This window comes from Bicyclus anynana, chromosome 17 (assembly GCF_947172395.1).
Source record: "Bicyclus anynana chromosome 17, ilBicAnyn1.1, whole genome shotgun sequence".
In the NCBI taxonomy this organism is placed as follows: domain Eukaryota; kingdom Metazoa; phylum Arthropoda; class Insecta; order Lepidoptera; family Nymphalidae; genus Bicyclus; species Bicyclus anynana.
In genome coordinates this window covers 9,455,670-9,479,186 of record NC_069099.1, presented here as the reverse complement: position 1 = coordinate 9,479,186, position 23,517 = coordinate 9,455,670, and the positions used below count along the sequence as shown (strand labels likewise).

At 32.7% G+C, this 23,517-nt stretch overlaps 1 protein-coding gene across 5 annotated transcripts in view; it reads right to left on the bottom strand.

The window, feature by feature from the left end:
- Positions 1–314: 314 nt before the first annotated feature.
- LOC112053223 (small conductance calcium-activated potassium channel protein) overlaps positions 315–23,517 on the bottom strand; it is a 307,143-nt gene continuing 283,940 nt past the window's right edge. For 3 of the 5 annotated variants that reach the window (XM_052886402.1, XM_052886405.1, XM_052886406.1), the window contains 13 exons: positions 21,060–21,189; positions 20,350–20,445; positions 19,554–19,727; positions 18,657–18,680; positions 17,194–17,336; positions 16,739–16,843; positions 14,777–14,912; positions 12,994–13,104; positions 12,379–12,506; positions 11,107–11,176; positions 8,811–8,930; positions 7,748–7,890; positions 315–6,949 (listed from right to left, as the gene is read on the bottom strand). In XM_052886402.1, coding sequence (XP_052742362.1) covers positions 6,796–6,949; positions 7,748–7,890; positions 8,811–8,930; positions 11,107–11,176; positions 12,379–12,506; positions 12,994–13,104; positions 14,777–14,912; positions 16,739–16,843; positions 17,194–17,336; positions 18,657–18,680; positions 19,554–19,727; positions 20,350–20,445; positions 21,060–21,189 — 1,534 coding nt within the window. In that variant the 3' untranslated portion in view covers positions 315–6,795. The remainder of the gene's footprint in view (positions 6,950–7,747; positions 7,891–8,810; positions 8,931–11,106; positions 11,177–12,378; positions 12,507–12,993; positions 13,105–14,776; positions 14,913–16,738; positions 16,844–17,193; positions 17,337–18,656; positions 18,681–19,553; positions 19,728–20,349; positions 20,446–21,059; positions 21,190–23,517) is intronic. The other 2 variants (XM_052886403.1, XM_052886404.1) reach the window with 2 other exon arrangements.

The following is a 23,517-nucleotide window of genomic DNA, read 5'->3' as shown; positions in this document are numbered from 1 at the left end:
TTCGTAGCGCGGCTATTCTATTTTATAGTCCAAATAAAAATTGATAATTAAAAAAAAACAATATTACTGTATATTACTTTGTTATACACTCCCCACTAGGTGGACCGAAGATATCAAGTGGGTTGCAGGCAGCCGCTGGATGCTGGCGGCTCGAGACCGTTGTGCTTGGAGGTCCATGCAAGAGGCCTATGTCCAGCAGTGGATGTTCATCGGCTGATAATGATGATGATGATGATGATGATGATGATTACTTTGTTGTGTAAGAGAAAAAGAGAAAAAAGAGAAAATGTGCAAAGGATTGTAAATAAAATGCATTTTAAAAAATACTACAGCTCATATAATCGAAGTTACACTTTCATTTCATTAACAATGATCACAAAAGTTTCATTTCTTCTATTTACGCACCGCATATAGGTATTACACCACTCGCATAAAACTAAAAACAATTTATAGTATTTGAACCTAGGTATTTATTTAAAAATAATTTAATGGAAACATATTTTCATCCATAATATTTATTTACATTAAAATTCGCAAATACAACTTTTTACAGAGTTATCTTTTTACATAATTTTTCCTTAATAAATTTTACTTATCATATACTATGTTACAAATTCTATGTTAATCAATCTTAAACAACTTTTGGTCAATTCATCTTACAAATAAATGTATTAATTTATATTTTAATGGTAGTAAACAAAGAAACAAATGGTTTAAAACAATTAAATGAAAATAAAGATTTTTGGCTTTTAACAATTCGTAAATGCTCATTCCTCTGAACATAACAATTTTAATAAATATATAAATAAATTAATATAAATGACTAGCAAGACATATTTATTAAAAAAATTAAAATGTAATGAGGATTCACAAAAGATAGTGTACGTCCGTAAAACAAATTCAAAATTAATTTATTTTAGTAGAGTAGCCCGGGATGCTAAATTTGTAGTTACGAAAGCGTCATGAGGACCGATTAGATTTGGTAGATTAGATGATAGGAAATATAAATGGTTATGTGTACTTTTTCGCTTTCAGCGGTGGGAAAAAAACTGCAGACTATAAAGACAATTTTGATTACTTCGACTTACTGGAATTTCTAGAAAATATTAGCGAATATTTTTAAAATTATTTCCTTCAAAATAAGTAAAAAATTAACCGCGTGTAATTTTTGAACCCTCCTATTTCACTACGTTACAGTAAAATCGTTACAATTTCGAAATTCACACCTTTTAGCTATCAAATAATCCACTTTATCCTTATCTGACGTGCTGGATGAGTATTTTTGAAGTCACTTTATTTTTTTGGTTGTCTAAACGTACCCACCAATATTAAGGTACTCAACAACGTGCAAGCTCTCTTATGTTCAACTGCCACGCTCGAGTAATTGCAAAAAATTCCTTTTCGGCTCCGCTACTATTTAAAGTAGGCTTATTTTACAAGCACTTGACACAAAATGTCATGTTATGTTTTGAAAGTAAAGTAAAAAATATGAAATTAAAGTTAAGAGGGTTTCAAACGCGGTCATTATACCTTTATTTCTGGTGGTTCAAATGATAATGACAAGAGTTTCAATCAATTACAGTAAACAAAAATTACATACATATATTATTACCAAAATTACATGGACAGTTCGGTGCAAGTTATGTTTTTGACGACCGCGCAGTTAGGCGTTCTGTGGTTCTCAACAGAGAGGTTCTGACTTCGAATCACAGCTCGGGTTAGTAGGGGTTGAATAATCTTGTGCCTCTTCTAAGTAAGCCCGTTTCCAACTTAAACTGCAACATCACTTATCATCAGGTAAGATCGCAGTCAAGTACTAACTTGTCATTAAATAATAAAAAAAATGTTCATTAGTAATACAAAATTATCATAACAGGTGGTATAATACATTTTATAATAATAAAATCTCCGGTATTTATTACATACATACTATACAACAAATACCTCTGTCTCGTCTGTCTGTCTGTAATATTTATTGTGAATCCGCGAAGCCTGAAATCCTTAAAATAAGTCAAAAATTAATTTTTATCTTTACAGATGTATACTCGGTCCTGACGCTACTTAGATAAAAAATAACAAATAATCTATTAATACTGCAAAAATAACAGTAAAACATTTTTCCTTTTCAATAAAAGGTTGTAATAATACACTAAGTAGGTACACCAAGGCTTAGGGAATAACATGTGGATATATTATAATAATTACAATAAATTCAAAAATAATAAAATTTTAAAAACATGTAACACCTAAAAGATATTAAATTGTACACCTAAATATTCTAATTGGTGTTTCAAATCGAACTGCTAATAGGAATTTTTTCTATAGCTAAATTACTCGTTCTTCGCGCAAACTTAGGCATTCAATTCTTTATTATATTAATTTATGATTAAAAAATACTCAATAAAACAGGCATTTTCTACGAAAATGTAACTTTGTGTAAATTCTTTTATAATTGTATACTTAATTTAGCTTAGATAAAATTCTATAGATTAAAGACAATAAAAATTAAAAAATGTTTAACTAAAACGAGCAAACATAATGAATGGTACTATAAATATATGAAGATATTGGTGCAATATTTTTTTATTTATTATTAATTTTAGTACCATAGTCAAAATAATTAATTTGTTTTTGATTTTACAGATATTAGTGGTGTTCTTGAAATTCCCTCGGCCGAGCTCTATTTGCATATATCGCAGACATATTTGGGATTTAGTAGAATAAATTTTAATTAAGTTTTATACACATGAGCACTATTGACTGCGATTGAAAATTGAGTCACATAAATATTAAATAAATTATGAAATTAAATTAAATGTCTCAAGTATAATATTTTTACTCATTTACTGGTTTTTGACACTTAACGTTATTAATTATTGTTATAACATATTTTTTCTGTCATACTTTTGTCTTAAGTTACATCCAAACAATTTTTAAACGTAAAGTTAATGGGCACTACTTTTTTGCATTTTTTTGCATTACATTTTCAGAGTGAAAAAATTACGATCTGTATTTCGAACATGCAAATTGTAGTAATATACCACGTAGGTATTCTATTTTGAAATGGTTTTGCTTTGGCTGTAATGGGTGCGTTTGACCGTTCTTTCACTCTAATAAACAACTCACCCCCCCCCCTCTCATGCATCATTTTTATAATTTTTTTTTATTCTTTACCAGTTAGCCCTTGACCACAATCTCACCTGATGGTAAGTGATGATGTATTCTAAGATTGCAGCGGGCTAACTTGTTAGGAGTAGGAAGACAATCCACACTCCTATCGGTTTCTACACGACATCGTACCGGAACGCTAAATCGCTTGGCGGTACGTCTTTGCCGATAGGGTGATAACCAGTCACGGCCGAAGCCTTCCACCAGCCATCATCCCATTTGCCGGCATCCCTATTTCTACACGTAGTGTCAAAAACAGTAATTTTATATTATATTTAGCGTAATCAACGGAGTCGTCATGTCAACAATCATTAATTATCTATCTACGTCTATCTAGCTGTTGACATTTATGGCCTCACAATCACGACTCAGTTGATAACACGCTGCCTAGTCTTAGTAGTTATAATGTTCTATTTCACTCTGTGTGCATTATTTATGGTGATCGCTCTTAGTAATATTTGTATGTTAAATGTACAATTGTAATAAACGAGCTAATACAACATGTTATATACAAGTTGTATTCTTTTTTTCCTATTTTATACAACTGTGTTCATTTATTTAATTACTTTGTGTGAAATGTTATTGGTCTTTTCATAGTTATAATTATTATAAGTAAGTATTAAGTAGGTATAACTAATTATAATAATTAATTGTAAACCAGTGAAGTATTTAAGGGTTCCTTTAAGAACTGAAAAATCCATAAAGAAATTGATCCCATCACTCGTACACATACAAGCTACAAAATTATTAAGTATTAAAATTACGCTATCAAATCTTAGTATTCTATTTACATACATAGTGGTTAAGATAAAACTGAATTATCGAAATTTTCGTAGTGTTTTAGGCACTATTTAGACAGCCATCAATCTTAATGTCTTATTAAAAAGCTTTACTTAATCTAAACCCTAACAGCATTTCCACATTATCAGAACTAGCGGTATTGGAGATTGCTAATATAGATCTAGAGCCAGAGATAGCCAGACCATCGTGATAAATAAAGAGTGTACTGTAGACCATACGACTGAAGTAAAAGTAACAAAGTGCCATCTATGAGCCTCACGCATAACTGCATTGCAACAGAGTGTACAAGAAAGGATTGTTTCAAAGTTCTCTAAAAACGCCATCTACTGATAATTTAAAATAACAAACACCATTTCACTATGCTTGTAGATGGCAGCATGCATCGCCCGATCACAATTTTTGTAACGCAATCACCAACTTAGTCCTCGACTCTAGCGTGCGAAACGGTTTACTTCAAAAGTTGAAAGTATGTCAGCCAATGCTTCTACTATAGATAAGTACGGTAGACAACTATATTATAGTTTATGTATTAACAGGAGAGTTTGTTGCCTTTGTGAATTAACAGAATATCGGCACGATCTAAATTCATCTGACGGCCGCGATGCAAGCTAGTCGAGCATACTCCGACATTGTATCACATGAGTTTTAGCCGTGTTTTATAATAAATTAATAAGAGTTTGAATAACACTCACGATAGTTTAAATTCTTTAATATTTCTAAATTAAAATACGATAGGTACGTTTTGTAGCGTTAAATTGTGTTCAAATTCAAAATTGTGATACCGATAGGATTCAATCATCTATAAATTGATCATATGCATTGTGAATTCGTCTTTCTATTTTAATTTAATAACCGAAAGCTTCTGAATGACTTTGATTTTAATTACGCTTGATAAAATCTTAGTGACCGCAGTTTGAATTTCTACGGTTCCTCAATCTTATAAACGATATGTTTTCTGAACATTTAAAACTCTCTATAAGTGACCAAAGTATACAAATAATTACTGAAGCTATAGCTTTTGAATCTCTTGGTAGAAAGATTGTCAAAGGGTAATATATTCCCTAGAATTAACTGTCGATAACTCCTTAATTGACCTCAACAAGGTAGAACGGTGAATCCATGGAATGATAAATAAATCTTTTCTTTTATTAATTTTGGTTGCATGAAACTCACGCACTGTATTATACCGATATCGGATAATGTGGAAATTACATATCGTCATAAAGTACGGAATAATGTCGCGATGCGTCCACAAATGTAACACAGCACCGTAGTGAGTACGAACAGGTCTTTTAAAGTGAGCTAAGTGTAGTGTGATTATCATACTAGTATTATAAAAGTCCCGCGGTTTCTCCCACGTAATTCCGAGGAATAAAATATAGCCTATGGTACTCAAATAATGTGGCTTACAATTGGTAAGAGAATTTTCAAAATCGGTTCTGTAGATTCAGAAATTACTACATAATTTACCAAAGAGTGATTTTGTATTACTTATCTCATTTGATAGTACCTGAGAGGTGATATGAAAATAGGCCTTTCCGCATTAGTTCATGATGGTTGGTAAGAAATGCGAATGCTTTCTAAGTTAATCCTTCGTATTAAAAACGTTTGTGTCTTACAAAATTTATTTAATAGATTGAAGTAACCGTCACTGGGTCTACCACAACCATCATGATCGTCTCACACAAGTAAATTTTTGAAGTCTTCAAAATCAAGATGTTCACATTTGCAGACCATCGCGACATCTTTCACTGTATGACCAATTAAGACCTACCTAATGTTATAAAAAAGTTTTACAATCTACATGTCAATAGGCAGGTAGTAACAATTCAATTTATCTATTATCTAAAAGGTGTGTATACAATACCATAGAACATGTGACCTCTATCTAAGTCCAAGCCCCAAGATTTAGGACTTGAAACGGAGGTATTAGTAATGCAGATACTTTTATATGATATAGTTTCTTTAGGTGGTAAGTTTACATATTGTCTGCTAAGTATTGTTAAATCTAGGTGTAGATTATAGATTATGCGCAAGTATTTTGTTCGTATCTTCTATTCTGTTGATTTACTTTATGAGGAGTTAACCTTTTTTATTTATAAAGTTATCATTTGTTACATCAAAGAATTTACAAAACATTAAATTTAGTTTTAAAAATTCTTCATTGTATTCATATAATATTAAGTATTTTGATGATGCTATTTACAATAAAATGTTAGTAAAAACATTTGCTGATAAAAACATTGTTTTCTCGCTCCAACTGTTAGACAAATCTTGAACAGAGGTTTACTTAGGTGATGTCGTTCTAATTGATTAATAATAATTCAAACGCTGATAATGTATTCAAAATATCGTCTAACGTATTGGCTAAAGCGTCTATCAATAAAGCATTTTGTATAATCACAACAGCGCTATCGTCCCTTCCGCCTAATTTCATTCACTACCTAAACAATATCACTAAAAAACAGTCTGACACATCCGAAACTTTTGGGGAACAGCGAAGAAAACTACGGCTGACCTTGTCTCGCACCGCGGCATGGTCCGTCGACTACCGGGATAATTATTTCACTGACACATCGTTCCCTTGTTACATAACTTGATACTTGAACACCACCATCGGAATTGGGGGAAGAGTGAAACTAAATCCGTGTTTAAAAAATTATTTAACTTCAAAGTATTAGGTGCAACGAGATCGTGTAAAAGTCAAAGTTCGTGAAACAATTTCCCCGATGGCCTCATTGGGGCGTAATTGTGTTGAGGGGATCAGAGGACGGGCGCCGAGTTTCGTCGAGTTCAGCACAGGAGTTCGGAGTTCGAAGGCGGTACTCAGCTGGGTAGGGGAGGCCGTGAGGAGTGAGGCGCGGGGCTCGAGGCCTGCGCCGCGGGAGGCGCGCTCGTACTCTCGGGGGCTGAGTGAGTCCTCGCCGCCGACTGCAGCACCGGGCTCGCCGGCCATGGATGCGTTGTTGTTGCTAATGTTCTGGAAATTGATAAAATCACAAATTAGAAACGCAGTCGGGTAAAAAAATATTCAAATATACCTACATCATTAACAACTATGGCACACTACAGAGCTGACTCAAACTACTGAGCCCATTCAAAATGAAGGCGGCCATTTTCCATAAAAGATTAGGTTGCGCTTGACTATTACGCATCAATTTTTGGTCTTAAGATGATAATCTGATGATCTGTGACGATCATAATTAGATGTTGATAATAACGATGGAAACTAACGCCTCAACGTTCTTGCTGAGGCTACCAACTTCCCACCTTCGATTTGGTATGAAAGAAAACAGTCGTGTGACAGATGCACTGCTCCGAAATGGCTTAATAAGATTAATGATTTTTTTTGTATATTTGATAGGTATGAGAACACTAAATTCGTAAAGATTTTTTCACCTTTTTAAACTCACACCCATTGATCTCCTAATAAAAAGTGGATGCACAATCACCGACCAAAAAACGTCCCCACTTAATGAGTGCCAAAACAACTTCTTGGCACTTAATTCAAGTAGTCGCATTCGCAAATTCAACTTTGACAACATAATTTGCTCTGAATTTGGAATTTTATTGAATTTAACTATATTTAAAGGCCTTTAGGTATAATTTTCTTTACCAATAATTCTAAAACTCAAAGCAAAATTCGCCAAAGTGATATTTTCTACATGATTGTACGTCCTTTTATTATAAGAGGTCAGTGCCCACACCTCATATTTTTAAAGAAATTTATATGGCAGAACCACAGTACTGTTTGTAGCCAGTAAAAATATGAAAATACCTAGAATATGAAGATATAGTAGATGCAGGCGGCGTGGGCGCAGCCGCAGTGTCCGGATGGAGGAAGTTCCGTTTCTGCTCGGCCCGCTCCCAGCACTGTTGTAAACACCTCGCCATCACATCAGGCAGATTGTTCACTTGTTCCTGTATCATGTTACTCAATTATTATTAAACTAATATCTTAACATATTATTAAAGTACTCATAGGGGAGTAGGGTAGCACGGAGTTTGAACTGTGAAAGCCGTCAATGGTATCAAATGTCAAGACACTGAACCGTCTTAGAATAAAGCTTTTTTTTTAATCTTAACCCTCCAAGGTCCAAACTCCATAATTGGCTACCGTAATTACCAATGGTAGGAGCATGGACTGATAAACTCAACCGTGTTAAAAATGAGGTAAAGTAAGGCACATGGATATAAGAAGTAATCCGCTTATGCGCAGCGTAACTATAGTAGGGGAGCCCGGGATACTAAATTTGCAGTTACTAAAGCTTCATGGGAACATTTGGTAGATTAGATGATGGGAAATATAAATGATTATACTTTTTTCGCTTCGAGCAGTAGAAAAAAAACTGCAGACTTTAAAGGCAATTCTGATTACTTCGGCTTGAACTGGAATTATTAGAAAATATTAGCGATTATTTCCTTAATATAAAATAAAATTAACCGCGCTTGTGTGATTTTACAAAATAAAACCCTTATATTTCAGTATCGTCTCGGATACTGAAATATAAGGGTTTTATTTTGTAACTTTGAAACCCTCCCATTCCTTTGAGTTACGGTCAAATCGTTAGATTTTCGAAATGTATACCTTTTAGCTATCAAGTAGTCCACTTTATGCTTATCTGACTTGCTGGCTAGGTTTTTTGAAGTTACTTAGTTTTTTTGGTTTCCTAAACGTACCCACCATAAGAGCTCATACTTGGTGGACGTACTCACCAACGTGCAAGGTAGAGTAGTCTCCTAAGTTCAACTGCCTCGCTCGAGTAACTGCAAAAATCTCCTCTTCGGCTCCCCTACTATAAGTGCCGTTTGTTCTGTATTAAGGCAAAGTGAATAATCACCTGTAAGGAAGTTAATTTTTCTTCTAAACTAGTAAGTCTTTCTTCTATGGTGTCCTGCCTCGTGCTCATGTCCGACACAATCTCGTACACCGTGTTTTGTGTCTGCAATAGAAAGGGGTCCTACTATCAATCGCATTGCAGCTCATTACACACTGTTGGTACTAGTCATAAGTATTTGTAAAGTGTTATATTTTTTGTCAGAAAAGAGTTGTTTTTTTAAGTAGACATATCAAGGGTGTCTTCAACAATGTTTTTTAACTGTAATGTGTTGATACGCAAGTGATGGAAGTGGAGTAACTCCGATGCCATTGGACGAAATTTTGTCTATTTTTTTTACTGGTCGCGTGTTAGCAACACAGGTGGTGAAATAGAACTCGGTGGGTTATTTAGTCTCTGTTATTATATATCATCATAACATCAAATAAAAAAGTAGTCAAGTGTACTTTATAAAATATTTTACAAAATAATTTCGTTCAATGGCGTTGAAGTTGTCCCCAATCCCATATCTTTTGTACCAACGCAATTATAGAGATAGCAGTATTTCCGGTTGCACCGCAATTGGTCGAAAATTGTCTATTTCTCTTCACGAGATTATCTCGTTGCTCGTTGTTGGTGGAGACACGAAAATTCGAGGATATAAGTCACCAGCGTTACGTTTGTTATCTATGTACAACTTGTCTGCAAATAATAATTCTTGACATTTAATTTTTGTCATTCTAGTTCACTTTCTTAATTTAGTTCTAAGCAGCAGGGTTTTTTTTATATTTAAATTAACTTAATAGTTCTATTGGTGAGTTTTCGATCTACTACTTTGTTTATTGTTGATTTTTTATTTTTTATCTACTAGCTTGTTTAACCGTTTCCATTGGAATGTCAGGAACTATTATATAAAAAAAAACAATATTGTAAGTTTCCAATTAAGTTTTGAAATCCTAAGCGTTTACATCTAAAATCAATATTACATGTATTCGAATGCCATAGAAGAAGAAACCCTTTTAGGTGTATGTTTGTGTACCTATATGAATGTATAAATTAGCGCTTGTTATTTCTTGGTTTTAGTTTTTGACGAAAAAATATTGTATTTATCTATAACATGCACTCTAATGCTTAAGCTGTCGATATTTTGTGACTACATGGTTGTTATTTTAGGCAAGTATATGACATAGAAACCGTAAATCGATTATTATAAATGAAGTGGCATAATCTTCATTTTTGTATACAATAAATACTTTTTAAAAAATATAACATTCTAAGTTTGAATTAAATAGAATATTAATAGAATTTTTTTTTGTTGTATTGAGATCTCTTTTATAGAGTCGTTCGCTACAAGTTGACACTCTAGTTTGTGAATTTGTAGTGAGTGACTCTATTATTGTCTATAATTGACATCCTTATAGAAAAAAACATTGCTACTGCTTGAATCTAGACAGATCGTAATGATGATTTGTCTAGAATCAAGCAGTAGCAATCAACTGTTTTTGCCACGTCTTTTCCACATTTGGAGAAGACATGGCAAAAACAGTAAAGCAGTACACAGTAAACAGTAAGAAATTAACTGTTTTTGCCACGTCTTCTCCACATTTGGAGAAGACATGGCAAAAACAGAAATCAGTACACAGTAAACAGTAAGAAATTAACTGTTTTTGCCACGTCTTCTCCACATTTGGAGAAGACATGGCAAAAACAGTAAAGCAGTACACAGTAAAAAGTAAGAAATCAACTGTTTTTGCCACGTCTTCTCATCATCTCTTATCATAAATTAATTTCGAGTGAGCATTATTACATTAGAACCTTTTTTTTTTTTCAAAAAATATCAATATTGTATAATAAAAGTCAAAAACTACAGAAGTCTGGCAATTGATGTTCAACTAAAATAACTACTGCTTCGGCCTAATATTTGAAAGGAAAATAAAATATTGTCATAGATTACTGCAAATGCACAAATCCGCAATTACAATTCTCCAACTACAATGTGTCACATTCCTATGTTTATGGTTTTATGTTTTATGGTTTATGGTACCTCTTTTTTTGAAGTCGGTCAAAAAAAGGGGCTGAATTGAGTTTTGCAATACGTATGTTTATCTACCACGATCTATAAAATACTTACGATTTCCATGTCATAGACAATCAATACCTAAGTTCACAGCGAATGGAATTGGGCATGCTTATTTATTTTTTTAGCCTAACAGAGTTATACATGTATTTTTATACCATTTGTGCTAGCTAAGGAACTAAATGGGTTTGTGTATGAAAGTAGCATCAGCTAATGTTTATTATGAGTTTAATCTGAAATTACCTTTGCCATATCTGTTATAGTGTTGGCGTTGTCCATAAGTTTCCTTTGATCCATTTTAACTTTCCGTAATCTGAAATATTAAACATCAATCGTTATAAAATTTGTATCATTTACATTGTTTTACCTTTAACCGGTCGGATGTACTGACGGAACTATAGATTTTTGCGATTCTGGATCGTTATTGCATAAGTACTAGTATAATTTATTACCTTTTCAAGTCTTTAACAGTTTTTTGATTAACTATTGAGCTCAGCACCGCTTACAATACAGATAGAGACAGTCATAATAAATATGACCTCTACATTACACTATACTAAAATGATAATACCTTTACCTTCTTCAGATTATTTTACTCAGAATTTACATCACTATCAGCCTTATGCAGACGGGTTGACATCAGAATGTGAGGCAAAGCACAATTATTGGACGACAGCCTATCATAAGGTCAAAAAAACTTGGGTCAGACTTTGCAATTGCACGTTGTAGAGACCTGAGGATGCTCCGGTTTCGTGGTGAAACGTACGTAGAGAGTATTTTGTCGGATTTGGGTGTCGTTGTCGCATGGGTTCGTCGGCTCTTCGTGGATGATAGCAAAACAAATAAATTATTATATATTCTGGGTCAGCCCATCAAAAATGTAATCAATAAACCCTGTTGCGGTAGATTGATTGACCTTGAGCAGTGTCCGAGGCTTGTGACTCTGGGTGCAGGTTTATAGTCAATACTCAAGGTCAAATTACCGCTCAAGTTATTCTCTACGCCTAATTATATGAGAGGAGACATCCTCCCTAAATATTTAATGTTTTATAAAAAATACGCAGTGCGTGTTGCCAGTGATGACCTACGGTTCCGAGAAGGGTCGTTAACTATGGGCCTCATAAGAAGGCTCAGAGTCACAGAGCGGGCGATGGAACGAGCTATGTTAGGAGTATCCCTGCGTGATCGAATGAGAAATGAGGAGATTCGCAGAAGAACCAAAGTCACCGACATAGCTCAACGAGTTGCGAAACTGAAGTAGCAATGGGCGGGGCACATAGTTCGAAGAGCCGATGGACGTTGAGGTCCCAAAGTGCTGGAATGGCGACCCCGCACTAGTCAGCGTAGTGTTGGCCGACCCCCCACCCGGTGGACTGACGACATCAAACGAGTCGCAGAGATTCGCTGGATGCAGGTGGCTCAGTATCGTGATGTTTGGAAGTCCCTACAAAAGCCCTATGTCCTGCAGTGGACGTCCATCGGCTGATATGATGATGATGATGAAAAAATACTTACGCATATATTGCTAATAAGAACTTTCTTTGGTGTGTTCTAACTCGGCCCGGATGGACTCTCTTAACAAGTCTTGTATGTTTGTATATTAACCAAGTTTCCCGCAACACATTGGCTGCTGCGTTTTTTAGCTGAAATTTTTTCAAAAACATTCGTTTTAATAAATTTTCTAAAATACAAATTCCGAATATAAAACTATTATAAAAAACTCTTCAAACCGCAAACAAGCGTGGTTAAATTTGTAAATAGTTAGCGTAGGTATATAATACGTAAAAATATTGTTTTAATTGAATTAATTTGGTATAAATCGAAAAATATGCTATTAATAGGAAAGTATCGGCAGATAACTATTTGAAGTTTATATGTACTTTATTATTTCACAGTTTAAATTAGAATGTACTTCACTTGTCTGGAAAAAGTAATCAAGATAAAAGTCGTCACATATATTGTAAACATTATCTACCAATATTTTTCACAAACTACGTTAAATTGAAGAAAGTTATCTATTAGCTATTTGTCCTGAACTAAGAGTATCGAAAAGTCGTCTACACTTGCTTTCTATTCAAACGTCTTACCTCAGAGGTCCTCCGTCTGTCACTAGTGTGACAGTTACCTTACCTTTTTCGTGAGCTGAGTTTCCATCATGAAGTTATGTACGTGCTTCTCCGCTCTAGTTAATTCTAACTTTCTCGACGCAACTGTCACTAATAATGCTGTACATCCCGCCCCCTGTTAATTAGATTAACAAATGTGGTGAACTGATGTCAGTAAAATACTTACTCTTTTAGTAAGTTGTGTGTCCATCATGAAGTTATGAACGTGCTTCTCAGCTCTAGTTAATTCTAATTTTCTTGAAACAACCGCGACTAATAACGCAGTGCATCCAGCTCCCTGTTAAGTGAATACCTTAATGTAAAATGCAAGCGAATGTGTAGAAGCATTCAAGATTGTCACATTCCTTAAACAAAAATGCGTTTTCAGGCTAGAAATGAAAATAAACTAGATTATGTGGATTATTATTATTTATTAATATTTTTTTATTAATTTAAATTATGCGAGGACAATAGACACTAATAAATAAATCTATTTCTATCTATATATTAATTAAAATATTGTGAATAAAATAAAAATACGAAAAGATGTACTTATGCGTTGTCGATTACCCTCGTAATAATCATTCTATTTTTTACGTTTTAGATTTATTATTATTAGCTATAATTAGTAGCCCATTATTAGTAGCAAACGTTATTTAGGATTATGCATATGTTTTATGTTGTTGAAGACTAGTGCTGGAATTATTATCTAATAGTGATTCAAACTTATTAAAGAGTCAATGCCAATTTTAGCTGAAACTTACAATCTATATCTACATTGTTATTGATTACATTACAACGACATTTCACACTTCAAACCATATCCAATTTTAGTAGTTTAGTACATATTTAAAATTACTGATAAAACTCTCAGTGCAATTCTATCTATTAGTGCAATAAACTTTAATTACTGTTGTGTTACTTTTGTTATTTGAAATACTTTCTGATGTTTATACATACAATACCAGAAGTGCAAGACTGTATTTCATGTTTTAAATTAGATAAAATAATTTTAGGAAAAGTGAGCCATTTTAAAAACAAACGTATTGTGCAATTCAGTGAAATAGTCAAGTGAAGAGAGAACTAGAGAGAGTAAGGAGAAAATGAAGCATTCCATTCTACTAAATATATCTAATAGCTGGCTTTAACAGGGAAATGGACGTTAGTTTATTGTTTTTAATAAGTAAAAGATATTATACTACCGATGTATTTATAAACTACTTTATTTTCTCTGAAAAATATACTTGATAATAATTTAAAGTAAAATTAATTTACAATAACTGTGTTTACATCAATGTGAGTAACACGAAGCGGTTGTGAAACAGTATCCTTTTTTATATAAATGCAACACTTATTTACCAATATTACAATACCAATTCTCTGATTTACAGTCACTCTGTGAACATAAATATTATTCCGAACATAGAATACATCAAAACAGTGGTGAACTCAAATTATTTTCAAAATGAGTGTATAACATTTAAGTGTGGAGTGTCACCTGTTTATAACAATGGAATGTTAGTGTTGACTGACTCAATAGAATAACTAAAAGTGTAACACCAATCAAAATGACATGAAAATGTCAAATAAAAAAATTGCATAAAAGTGAAAAGTTTGCACCTTCATTCAAAAAAGTTATATACAATTTTAATACCACATTTGTGCCATTCAAGTGATGTGGACACAAAGCTATAACTTTTCATGAATACGGGTGTGTCAACAGAAATGGATAAAATGTGCTTTTGAAATAAACAGTGTTCAAATTGTTGTCAGTCAACACAAACATGGTTTTCCTGTAAGAAACTTACCATAATGCCGGTGCTAACGGCGATACCTCTGCCACAATATGTGTTTGGTACAATGTCACCAAAACCGACGGACAGAAATGTTATCGCGATAAGCCACATCGCATTGAGTAGGTTAGCATGTTCTTCATCGTGAAACCTTTTGAAAATAAATTTCATCGCTTTACTCAGTACGTTTACCTCTAAGATTTTGACGGTTTTATAAGTATAGTGTAGAACCTACCTATCAGTACTGCGCGCAAGCAAATCCCATCGCAAAAGTTAAAAGACTTTTCATAAAAAAAGAAAGAAATCGAAGAATAAAGAGATCGTATTGCCTTGAAGAGTTTGACTTTGATTGTGAAATTGAAATTGCTTCAGTTAATTGTGAAGTTATTTATGACACATAAAATGGCTCACCTTTACCGACCTATCAATATTTACCTAGACAGAGCAAGATATTGAAAACTGGTACAGCAGGAATTATTTCAAAGAATCTTCTTGCAATGTCTAGATGAAGCGATCAGCAGACATTAGATTTATTTGCAGAAGTTCCGTTTAGTGAATACCCAAATAGCCTACCATTTGTTATAATACATACCACCATACCGCAGGTGAGAGTAATGCCACGGCCGCAGTAAGTGTTGGGAACTATATCGCCGTAGCCAACACAGAGGAAGGTTATAGCCGTCAGCCACATTGAGTTTAGCAAATTGGCATGGTCTTCATCGTGGAACCTGTGAGCCAAAATGCCCAACAAGAACCACAAGATAACCGATTGTATAATACAACATTTTTATAAGCCGAATTATTGAAGCCATTTTTTCTAAAGTGGTTTCATTTAAACAAAATCACAAAAGATACTCCAAAAGAAAATGTACAATTTTGTATAGACGAATCACAAAATATAGTCATAAATAATAATTTAGCATGCCTTTTCAAATATATAAAATAAATTTCAGAACTACACAAATACTAAACCGTATAACTTCATTACAACGTGCATACTAAACACTTATTTTGGGGTCAGACCAATATAGTTTTACTTTTAGCCATGCTGTGATATCTTCACTTACTTACTCAGATACAGGGATATGATAACACAAGTAATGAACACTTATACAACGCAACAATAGGGAAGAAGACAGATACAGAAGAGAGATAGAATTGAAAGCCTCCTGCTAATCGATACGCAGAAGTAACTCTTTGATGCATGAGTGACAAAAGTGCAGTGGTTTTGGTGCGGATTTCGTTTTGATAGTCTGTTGAAAGCGGATCTATTGTGTTTACCCTCGAGCCATTTTGTGCGTGACATTTCACAGTCAAAAACCGACTATTAACGGCATTAGTATTCTTGTGCCGTTTGCTATCTTATTATGTGATTCAGTTATTTTACCTCATTCAATGTGCATTCTTTATACTTACATTGCGTCACAGCACTTTTCTCGATAATGTGCATTTTATATATTTTTTCTAACATTTATAGCACAACAAGCATTATTTTTTCACAACATCTGACTAAATCTAGTAATCTAACAAATTGATTAGTATGTACAGCTTTGTGTTCGATAATAATTATTGTTTTGTTGCTACAGTAGCGAAAGTATTCAAAGTCAAACTCTTATAATATCATTGTGATAATTACGATTTACTACATTTAACATCCTTTGAATTCAAATTAAAGTTCGTAACATAAAACATATAGGATAAAAAAGCAAAACAAATACTCTTACAACGCCACAGTACAAGAAGCATTAGCATACCCATTTAGGCAGTACATCGATATTCATAATAATTTCGTGTAAATAAAAAAGACAGTGTTCAAATTAAAAAATAAAGCGATACTGATGACTTAAATACTGGAAATGATTAGCTTATTAATACACAATATATTATAGCTAAATTCAACACATTTAAATTTTAATTGATATTGCAACTTTTTAATAGTTTAATTTAGCTTCGTGATAAAAAAAAAATAATACCAACCTTTCACATTGTCTAAGTGTCCAGCTTGCGATTATCCATAATGATACCATAAATACAAGTAAGACGGTCCCAGGACAAATAGTCATAAGAGTTTTTAATACAAATCTGTAAAACAAAAATTTTACAATAACTGTAAAAAGGATTTAGGCTTATTACTTGTAATAAGAAAGCAACTTAAACTTAAAAAATATTCGCTTGATTAAAAGTTTTGTCGTAATTTTAAAGGAAATTTTGATAAGTAAGTTATAAGTTTAATAGTAACAGGCATTAGTATGGGCAATTAATTTACCTGCAAATTAATTTAAAAGAAGAATATTAATTATATGCAAATGGACAAAAGATGAGTGAAAGGACAATAAAGAAATGGTCGAAATTTGTCAAAAAGAAGTCTGAAGTCTTAAATTCAACAAATTGACAGGAGATAAAAAGGGTAAGGAGATGACGTATTTCCTTACCTAGTATTAAAATTAATTCTGTTCAAAGCTCCTATACTTCTTGAAGAAGCATCTGTAAATAATTTGCTGTGGAGTAGCATGACCCTGCATATTAGATATAGTCGAAAGAACATCGGAAGAGACAACGTGACGTCATATGGCACCTGAAACATAAGAAAAGGGTTACCAATGTAAGCGAAATCTTGCATTTTTTTTTTTGTAATTATAACCCCTTTGTTGATATTTAATATAAAAATGCATGCGTTAACGATTTTTTTCATAACTAATAACGAAATTCAATAAACCGAACCTATTTATGTTTAAAATTAACTTAAAACTGTCAAATACATGCTTTTAACAATAATAATCAATAAACTATAAAGTAAAGTAACAAATATTTTTAATTTTATTTTTTAATCAGTATTTCAAAAATAATAATTTAATGCTAGTTACAAAGTAATATTTCTTTTAAATATCCCAAACTTCACAAAGTAAACGTCAAAAGCGACAGATGTGTGCGCACCGAATACCACACCACACGATGAAGACACACAGACACACAACCACACAAATTAGCTGGTACATAATATACAAAATATTTACATACATAATTTTAAATATCTGTTTTAAATATTTTTGTTAAAAGTCGGATAATAATCGAAGTAAACAATGTAAAATTCTACAACCGACTACTCATTAATGATATACCTATACCTAACCACTAACATAATACGTATATACGTGTATGTCCCGATATGAAATTTGTGTCACTGTATAATTATGATGATGATGGACCAAATACCAATAATTTTAAGAAAATTACCAAATCAAAATAAACGACTAATACCCGACCACAAATAACGATATGTCAGTATCCTACTAATATTATAAACGCGAAAGTTTGTATGGATGTATGGATGTTTGTTACTCTATAACGTCGCTACGACTGAAGCGATTTAGCTGAAATTTGGAATGGAAATAGATTTTACTCTGGATTAACACATTGTCTACTTTTTATCCCGAAAAAATCTATGGTTTCCCGAGATTTGCGAAAACTCAGGGTTTTGATAATATGAATGTTTGTTACTCTTTCACGCCTCAACTATTGAACCGAATTAGCTGAAATTTGGTATTAAGATATATTATAGCCTGGATTAACATATAGACTACTTTTTATTCCGGAAAAATCCATAGTTCCCGAGGGATTTGTGAAAAACTAAGTCGCGGGCGTCCGCTAGTTTTTTTATAAATATTGAAAAACGAATAATTAACGATCGAAGAGATACTAATATTGTAAATTAAGTTAGAAAAAGACTAATGAGCGCTTCTTTACTTTAGCATTGATTTCTTTATAATTTAACCCAACAGCTTGAAGGAACATAAAACAATAAAAACGCCCAAATCAAACACATGCTTCCCAAAAACAAACGTCTATGTTATAGACAAACGACATTACAGTCAAAAACAGTGTAAAACATACAGACCTGTATTTGTTTATACACTGTGCCCTTTAAAGAAAATAATCTTAAGTAAATATCATTTGCAACATAAATAAAAACGATAAATAAATTTAGTATAACTAATATACAAATAAAAGCCAATTAAGTTAAAGATTCAGATACAAAACTTATCGTTATAAATCAAGTGCGAAATTTTACAACTTATTTACTAGAATCGCATGTACCTGTATTTTTTATATATAATCTAGTAATTAATTAAAAGAAATACAGATTAATCGTGTGCATTTGCAGATAAAACATAAATTACCGGTTTCCTAACAATAACAGTTTTATAAAGTAACCTATGTAATTATTTAGGTACAGTTAGATTTCTGGATTATTGTTTTTCTCTAAGAATAAAGCTTAGTAATTATTGTAGTCTAGCGCTATTTTATAATACTTATAAAAGTTTACTTATGATGTTCAATGTATAAAAAGTTCTGTAGATAAGATACAAACGCTCGCGTCTACATTTTGTGAATTTAGAATTTTAGGACGATTGGAACTACGTTTGATTTTCATTGATAATCAGCTTTTCTTTAAAAAAAAATAAGGTTTGACAAATAGATAAAATAGCTAAAATTTGGTATAAAATAAATAGAACTTTCGTGTATGTTAAGAACTCACGTTCTAGAACCTACGCATTTAAAAAAAACCCATGGTTTCCTGAGATTTGCACAGTCTGATGGTTATGATGAATATTTATTACTTGTATGAATGTTTGTTACTCTTTCACGCCGCGATTACTGAACCGAATTAGCTGATATTTAGAATGGAGATATAATCTTGATTAACACATGGAATTTTTATCCCGGAAAAATTCATATTTATTTTAAGCGGATAACACCGCGGGGCGTTAGTTATGTATATACATTGACTTACAACTTCAACTCCTATGACTCCACCCTTATTGGCTAGTTTGGTGGTCCAGGTGAAGGTGTACTCTCCAGGGATGGGGTGGACGGCGCAAATGGCGAGCTCCAGGGCTATCTGGGCTATCCTCTGCCACGTCATTGCTATCCGCCAGTCATCGGCGCAGTTGTCTATCATAAATAACTGGAATGTAAGATGATTTTGTGTTAAATACCATTAATTTAAAATCTAAAAAATAAAATGCATTAATATTAGGAAGCTTGGCAAGTATTTAGTTGCACACAGTCACTATTTGTTTAGATTATTTTTGAATCAATTACAAGTTAACCCTCGACTCATTTGTTACTTAAGTCTGTTAGTTATTAATGATCTAAAAAATATATATGTCTTCTGATAGGTGTCTGATAGCTTATTTACAAGTTTTGTCTTTGTCATTTGACTTAGGAAAGTCACAAAATGTTTTGTTATAGTCATAATTTTTATAATGAAAATTTTGGAGGTAGGACAATCGAAAAAGATGGCCACTAAGTTTTTAGAAATAGCATACGTTATGTACGGGTATGAACATTTTATAAATATCGTTCTTTTATTTAAAACAGACTGAATATTACAGTTAAATAGCAAAGTAATCTAAAGGCTTTATATTGTTACGATACACGTAAAATCACAAGGCCGTTCAGAAGTGGAAGATACCCAATTCCATTAACAATTTGCCAGGCGCATCGCCGAATAACGGCCTTCGCAATAAGCCGGATTTTTCGATCAGCCCTACAGCCTATTTTTAGTGTAATAAAGTATACCATACCTGTACTTCTAAAGCGTGATAAGCCACGATTAGGCCGAGTAAAATCACAGTTGACATTGATATAAGCGTCTTAAACGCTTGTGAATATATTGACGCCTGTAATAGTAATGTCAAGGTTATATACAAAGTCGTTTAAGAAAATGTGGTTTATTTCATAAAATTATACAAAGATCGTGATCTTGGTTTATATTCTTGCATCTTTCTTTTTAACTTCGTATTATTAATATTTTTATGGTATAAGCCGTCGGGTTTTGTCGTGCATAATATAAAAATACGATAAAGTACAAGTAGGTGGATAAGAATAGCTAGGTTAGCTATACCAATGGCTCACACAGAATATTTTTTAAATTAAATATCCTTCGTCTAACATCTGATGTTTATATAACAAAGGTATATAATGACACTTTAAATTTGTTGATGCTTTGTGTGAAAACCTTATAAAAATCTGTGTGCGTGTAGAAATTAGGACAAAAAGAAATTTAATTGTACTAGAGTGTTAAAATAATATCATTCTAATACAATTTTATTTAGAGTACACGAGTTTATTTCTAATTATTATAAATTATAAGATAAGTTAAGTTTTAAGAGTAGAATATCATTTTTATTATTTTAAATCTTATGACCTTTTAAAACTTTTTTAATGATTTTTATAATTCGAAAAAAGATTTTTTAATATAAGATAAAATTAAAAAAAAAAAAAATTGTCTTACCTTTGTATATACACCTGCACTAGAAAGTTCATTTTCTATAACCATGATTATAATACCAAACATTCCCATTACTAATGCGTAGTCACTTATTCGTTTTCTTTTTTCAAATAGCGCCTTTCTTCTACCTAACCTGGAATGAAAAAAAAAAAAATAATATTATCATATTTACTCTACTACCTGCTATAAAAATATTGTTTATTGTTTATTTTAATACTTAATTGTTAACTGTTTGTTAAAAAAAATGTTGAAAATTTAAAATAAGGTATCAAAATTTTTTATTTTCGGATATTTTTTATTTCACTTATTTTTATATTCACTACTTTTATATTATATAGATATAGGAAATATTTTTTTTTTTATAGTAATTGAAGGTCCAAGCAAATGGCTCACCTGCAGGCTAATTCACTAACTTGGACGTAATATTATGTAAGTTGACATATACGAAATTGAGATTTTATGTAACAAATGTCATCCGGTGCCTACTGACAACTCTTCGTAAAATAGTGAATAGACCAGCAGGTGAGGGCTATGTTAGGATTATCTCTGAAGGACAAAATCCGGAACGAGGAACTCTGTAGGAGAACGGCAGTGGCAACCGACAAAGACGTACCGCCAAGCAATTTAGCGGTCCGGAACTACGTCTCGTAGAAACAGTCGAAGGTAGTACGGGTAGTATAAATGTCCCTTTCAACTAAGTTCACTTAAAAACAGAAGTAATCGAAGTCAAGCTAGCGTTTAGAGCCTCAATTGCTTAACGGTAAGAGCGGTCGGACACATCACCGATGGGTGGTGGTTTGATCCCCGCCCTGTTGGTTTATCGTGTCGTACACACTGTCATACAGTATTTCCCGACTACTTGGAGGAGAATGGGAATATATATTTAAAAGCAAATATTATTTAAAGAAAAAAGTCAATGATTGACTTCAATCTCTACTCAAACTAAGGAAGTGTATCTACGAAATATACGAGTAAGTCGCAGACATTCACTTGGCCACGTCAAAGCTGTTATGGTATTGTAGTCAAATCTAAATTTTATTGGATTGCTTCCTCGGAGGCCTATAGCAGTAAATTTCCTTTGAAACTGTAAGTCTTACTGATTTATTCAAATTCATGGGAACCATTCCAAGGATTCACTGTTCCCTTAATATTGATTTATTGACACTGAATTATATTTTACGTAATATCGTTTGTTTCAACAAAATATATCATATGGGATACGTATGTATATACGTCAGTTAAAGATTAAGTAAGTAGATTACCTTGCAAATTGCAATATTATGTAAAAGGAAGTGACTTTATTAATAGGAATTAATAAAGTCACTTTCTTCCTCCTTCCTATATTAATAACTAAATCTAAATTTGTGAACTATTTTTTTAAACATTTTATTTTGATAAACTTATTATCACTTTAGTTATTACGATAACTAAAGTGATAATAAGACCAACATGATTTATTTAATTAAATTTGTGATAAAAATTTACCATAGCTGGATTAGCTCTATAGATGATTTAACTGTGTAATTTAAATGATCGTCGGGTCATTGAATTAATATTCGCCACTGACGCAAATTACTGAACTTTGAATCCAAGTAATTAACTGTCAAGGGACTTAATTCGTGATTAACTGCCCGAATTTTATGAAGGCACGGCGCTACAATAAAAGAACCACGTTCCGCGTAAACGACCTCTCTCTACGATTTATAACTTCGGAACTGTGAGGCAAGTTTTCTTATGATTACGATTTGAAATATTATTTTTTGACGACTTTCCTAGTTGTAATAAAACGTAGCGCAATGTGACTGATTCTATTCTCAGATCAATATTTGGGAACTTCATCATCATCAAACTTTTAATGGTACACTAACAGCACCAGGTCCTTTATCCTATTTGGATTCACTTTTTGCAAACGCTTCGAGAACTAAAGTATGAGGATTTTCGTTATCGATAGCTCACGCGACTAACATATCAATTGAATATGTTATCTTGATATAATTTGAATGTCGTATTTACAGAAAATTTTAAGGAAACTAGTGTGTTAATGTAACCAGGTAAAGCTATGAACAGATAAGAACAGAAACAGTCAGGTGATCTTCTTTATGGGAGATAGTTTAAGATTGACCCACGCATACTCAATACGGATTGGTGACAATGTATGGCTCAGTGACAAATACGAGGACCTTATGACACACGTGAATTTATGGATCCTTAAAACCTGCTACCTCCCAAAGCCACCACGGTTCTATTCCATAATTGTATATCGTACTAACTTATGGTAGGAGCATGAGCTGACAAACTTTCAGCTTTTATAAAATGACGAAGGTCTGGGGTTCCGGGTTCTTAGTCTATCAGTTTAGTACTTCGATCTAGACTCAAACTCTCTGGTTACATTTTAATCAAGCCAATTTCCTGGTCTTCTCGTCTTATCCAACTCAAGTAAGCTTTAGTTTTATGTACAATC